Here is a 5,504-nt window from a genome sequence, read left to right on the forward strand (position 1 = left end):
AACAAATACAAATTTAATATTCTCTGAAATTAGTAATAAATATAATTAAATTAATAATTATTTTTTTTATTACTATTTAATTTTATTGCTATTTAGTTATATAAAGTGATTTTATATAACAGCTGACACACGCGGCATATTTTTAATAATTCATGACATATTTTTAACAAAAATCATATTAAAATATAATTGCCTTAATTCAGCGCTAGTTTAATTCCAATTAATTCTACTGTAAGTAGAAAAATATCATCAATTATTTGAGATTCTCTCAAAATATACAGGTCTGAAAAATGTGTTAAGAATTAATTAAAAAATATACAGTTATATATTTTTGAAAAAAAATCGAGTCGAGCATCTTTATTACGCCTTCTGCCCAATTTTAAGAAATGGTTGACGGATTTTAAAGATGACGCGATAGTATGGCAAAGTACGCTGATAACAGGCATTTTATTACAATGTAATTAATTAATATATTTATAATGTCTCCGCGAGTGATGTTTTTATGTTTTTATACAGATACTGATAAAAACGTTCATCTTGTATGTAATAAATTGAGTGAATCTTTATTGGACTCCTGGAACGGTGCACGCAATTTCCAGCAAAAAAAGTGTGCAGAGGAAAGTAGGACAGAAATAAAGAGATTTTTTAAAACAAGAACCGTGTACATTTCGTATCAATGAAGAAAAATCATTTTTTGTAAATCTTGCAACAATTCTCAAAAAGAAACAAACTCGTTTTCCCGAAATTATTTATAGAAACGATGCGACTGAAAGCGCTGAGAATCTTTTTCTTTTTTACAAATTTCAAATAAACTTACTTTTTACGTTTCTCGATATTATTTCTAAAAATGCTAAGGACATATGTGTCTTGAATCGACGGAGGGAAGCTTTTTTTGTAAATTCATAACGCGAGGTAAATGTACTTTTTCCATACCCCTTTCCATTTCTAGTGTCTATAATTTCTAATATCTATTATTTTCTTATCTACGGATATCCATTATTTCTGATATCTACAGTGTGACGTGCGCGAGTGTCGTGCGCAACCGGTAGGAAACTATCGCCGTACCAAGTACGCGAAAGCGTGGAAAATTTAGCAGGAAGCCAGATACGAGGTTATCGAGTTGAAATTCTGCTATCGGGTCGGTGATTTTTCGTCCGGTCTATCGCGATATACGCGTCCGCTTGGCGGGCAAAGGTCGACACTGAAACTTCATCAAACTTGAGTGAACGCGGTAGATGCGATGCCGCGCCGCGGTTCGACGCTCAGCTTCTCGTCGATCGGACCTATCATCGAGTCGAAAGATGGAAAATTCGTACAGCGTAGCCAAGCGAGGCCAGTTTCCCTATAATTTTCCATGTGTCCTTTTCTCGCGTGTACCGGCTTGAGGTTAACGACCTGGCACGGCGGAGGCCGATTGTGGACATTCGTAAAGGCAGCAGGCAAGATTGGCGAGGGCGAGAGCCAACAACGAACACAGGCCAAGAGAACTCACGCACTCACGCTCTTCGCTTTTTGTTCTTCTCCCTCGATTCTCTGCTCTCTTTTTCTCTCTGCCCGCACCGCGCTCTCGTCGCTCATCTTTTTCCATCTCGTCACGGTGACCACGTGCGTATATAACGTATGTGAACATGTACACGCACACTACCTTGCAGCATCATTCAGGCAGGCACCTAAAATTAGCGAGGGAGTATATGGCCTAAAGAAATTTGGTAATGCGGTAATCGAACGAGGATCTTTAGGATCCTTTTCTCTTGTTAAATAATTAATTGACATTCATGATTTTAAAGTGGCTCGAGGTCGGAAGGAATCTAACATGTTGACTACCCATAATGGTTATCAGTAGCATGGTATTTATATTCTTATAAATATCTTAGAATGGTTAATATGGTGAGTATCATCGATAAAAAATTTTTAATTTTATAAATAACTATTATAGTAATATTGTATTAGTATTATTACCATACTATAATCAATACTGATATAATACTACCATCTTTATACTATAGACAGTACAATGTATAAAACTATAAAGTGAAAAATGCTCTTATTATTATTATAAAGCATAAAAATATTATAAGCATTATTATGCAATATTACAAGCACTTATATATATAAGCATAAGAAATATTTATGTTACTAAAAAATTAAATCTTAATTCTGTTTCACAAGCAGAATGTATTAATTTTTAGGATTAGTATCCATAATACTATACAAATAAGCAAGAATCTGTTTTTTACAAGTTTTATAATAATCGACTATTTAACCTAGAGCTTTGCAGTTCATAGAAATAAGTAAAATGTAAACAAGTTTGAGAGACGTTTATAGAACGATAGTAGTTATCAAAATCATTTTTAAAATAGATCATTGCTGGAAAATATACATAAGTGTACATATACATATACATGTAATGATATAAATATTATACAATATATACTAATGAATGAAATTATAAAAATATTGTATTAAAAATATAATAAAAATATTAAAATTATTAAAAAAATAATTAATGAAATATTATATAACTTGAATTTTTGTATTACATCTTATCAGCCAATTTTCGAAATGATCAATTAATTTATCAAAAAAAATAACGGTTGGAAATTATAAGTATTATACCTAAACGTGCTTTTTTTATATATTTTTTAATTATGTATATTACTGTCTTATTTCTATATACTCTTGTTTTTATTTTTACTATAGAGCCATATATAGCGTAATGTCAAAATAAAATCGTTAAAACAATTACAAATAAGAACAATTTATTGTTTCTAAAAGGAAAAAAGAAAGAAAAAGATTACGATTAGTCTAATTACACAAACAGCGCAAAATGTTAATATTACGTTGAATTATAATAGTTAAAGAATAAAATAAATCGTTATTTGGATTCTGTTATTTTCATTTATGTGTAACGAACATCTGCAGGCTTACAAGAAAAAATATATTTAACTTCTACCATGAACAACTGAGAATGCTGATATTTTAGAATGCTCTATTTAAATTTTATGTTACTAGTGATATATTATATCACAGAATATAATTTAGAATATTTAAAATCAATTCAGAGTCGTTCATTTTTTCAACTTAATTTGCATGTTGGCATCAAATTGACACAATGAGTGTCAAAAAAAGTTAAAATCATTTATAATTTATAATGTACAATTTATAATGGAAAGATAAATTATTAAATTTTCAAATTTTATTAACAATAGATGGATTAAATTTCTATTCAATTATTTGTAATTACTCTCGCATGTAGATATATTTTATACTCTAATCTCATATAGTTTATAAAAAAACATATGTCAAATTGACATTCTTGTACAAAGAATGAATTAATAAATTTCATAAATTTAATAAAATTCATGAACTATAGAAACATTAGATATATTAAAATCTGAAAATATATTTTTTCTGCTTCACAAATTTTTTTTTTTGCAACAAATGATAATTTGATAAGACATTCATTTTGATATGGCACTGTATGTACCTAATTATCGTTAAGGATTTGTTCCAAAAACGCAATTTTATTCAAACTTACCAAAAAAATTTTCATACTTCCAATAATTAATTAAGAATTAACGAATCCGAGGTATCGTTTCGTTATTTTGATAGATTTGATAGTTGTAGCGTCAGTGGTCAAAGTTCAAAGAAATATGAAGTATTCGAGCAAACTTTCACCAAGTATCCGTGTATCGAAATACATATAACGTGAATGTTACGATCTCGAAGGACGGCGAGTTAGAGAATATCCATCGACATCGACCCCAGAGCAACTCTCGGCTCCGCTCTGTGTTCCTCTTCTCAAGAGAGGTTCTACTCATCTCGCGTTCTACAGAGTCGGTTCGAATTCTCTGCGGTTTCGCCTCCGCTGCTTTGGTTCTTTATCGCCACTGTGTCAGAGGCCATTAACCTCTTCTACTCGGTTTCTTCTTCTTCTTCTTCTTTTTCTCCTGGCGTTTCAGCTTCCGCCGCCTCTGCCCCCCTTCACCGATCGAAGCAACTCTCCTCGTTTCACTAGATCGTGCCTCTTCTTTCTTTCCTCGCCGGGAGATCGCTACTATGGCGCTTATCTGCCGTTTCTCCCCTCGTGTATCTTGCGATTCCTACTCTGCCGTGGTTACTTGGTCGCTTGGTTACTTGGTTACTCGGTTACCGAGGTACCGGAGGAAAAGGACCTCGGTTCCTCTGTCGATTTCTGCGAAACTAAACAGTCACTGTTCCTTTTCACGTCTCGTTTCTCTTTCTTTTTCGTCTCTTTTCCTTTTTCTCTTTCCTTCTTCCTCCCTCTCCTTGCCTCTTTCTTTCTCTCTCTTTCTCTTGCCCGTTCGCTTTTGTTGTTTCCCCTCTGTTTCGTTCAGCCGTCATCAAAGAAATGCTCGTTAACCCTCCCAATGTTGAGCTACCAGTTCATTTGACAGCCTCGATGTCTCGACTTTGAACGCGTTGAGTCTGAGCCAGCGACATTTAAATAAAATTATACCTTGTATTTCGACTGCTTAACTGGTTTGTATCTAAAAATAGTAATCCTTTATTACTTAGTCTTTCATCGGTATCTCTGCGATATTATAAAACTAATTGTTAAATTTACTCACTTTGTTAAATTCAACGAAATTTATGACGTTTCGAAAGTCAATGTAACAATACCTAGTTATTAAATAGATTAATTCTCCATAATCAAATAAAATTGTCTTTCCACGTTTCCAATGCACTGAAGCTTAATTATTTGGGTATAGATACACGTTATATGAAAAGAAGTGGTTTCGAATGTTTCATCGTTTTCAACAACATTTTTGCGCTCGAAATACGGACAAATTGTCCGTCACGCGAAAAAACAACGTTTTACGTCGTGATTCTCGTCCAATTCCAAACAAATGGCCATGGCTACGCTAATTTATTGTGTAATTTATTGTAAATCAGAGAATTAACGAAATTCGTCGATGCGGTTATGCAAACGAATTACGTTTCGTTGGATTGGATCGCTGTGTGGTGGTACGATGACTTCGATCCGATGGAAATTATTACTTCGAGACCAAATTATTTGATGGAAATGATAATTTCACGCGTTCAGCGACGATATTACGTAACAATTTGACGGAAAGAGATTAAAAGAGATTTTACTGCTGATGAACGCAGTGTACGATAGTAAATGTTGCATAAAACCGATTACACAAATTATCACGTAGATAAGATCTTCACTATATAGTTAAAAATTATGGCCACGTTGTGTATTATATAGAATACCTATATTATGCAATTCTAATAAATGAGACCTAATTTTAATAAATAAAATGTCCGAGACAGCTTGTAAATCATGAAAAAAAGCGTAGCAGAAAAAATTGTGAATGTCGGAAGAAAAATATTAATAATTAACTGACTCAGCGTCGTAGAATAAGAAACACGAATAATAACTGATACAGTAATCGATTTTATTTTTTTCCAATTATATTCATTTATTGAAAACATACATATATATAAATGTCTAAAAAAAAAAAACATACATGGTA

The 5,504-nt window shown here is 32.4% G+C and overlaps 1 protein-coding gene across 1 annotated transcript; it reads left to right on the forward strand.

Annotated features, from left to right (window-relative positions):
- Positions 1 to 1,265: 1,265 nt before the first annotated feature.
- LOC122534725 lies at positions 1,266 to 1,843 on the forward strand. Its single transcript, XM_043665643.1, has 2 exons — positions 1,266 to 1,709; positions 1,788 to 1,843. The coding sequence occupies exons 1-2, from the start codon at positions 1,355 to 1,357 to the stop codon at positions 1,841 to 1,843; spliced, it is 411 nt and encodes a 136-aa protein (XP_043521578.1). The 5' UTR covers positions 1,266 to 1,354.
- Positions 1,844 to 5,504: the final 3,661 nt, after the last annotated feature.

Source organism: Frieseomelitta varia, unplaced genomic scaffold (assembly GCF_011392965.1).
Source record: "Frieseomelitta varia isolate USP_RPSP 00005682 unplaced genomic scaffold, Fvar_1.2 scaffold_631, whole genome shotgun sequence".
Classification (NCBI taxonomy): Eukaryota; Metazoa; Arthropoda; class Insecta; order Hymenoptera; family Apidae; genus Frieseomelitta; species Frieseomelitta varia.

What these genes read in the sequence shown, in the direction of transcription:
- LOC122534725 (XM_043665643.1), top strand. Translation starts at nt 1,355, where the DNA reads ATGTGTCCTTTTCTCGCGTGTACCGGCTTGAGGTTAACGACCTGGCAC. An exon ending in ATATGGCCTAAAGAAATTTG is followed by an intron (nt 1,710 to 1,787) that starts GTAATGCGGTAA and finishes ATGATTTTAAAG; the next exon opens with TGGCTCGAGGTCGGAAGGAA.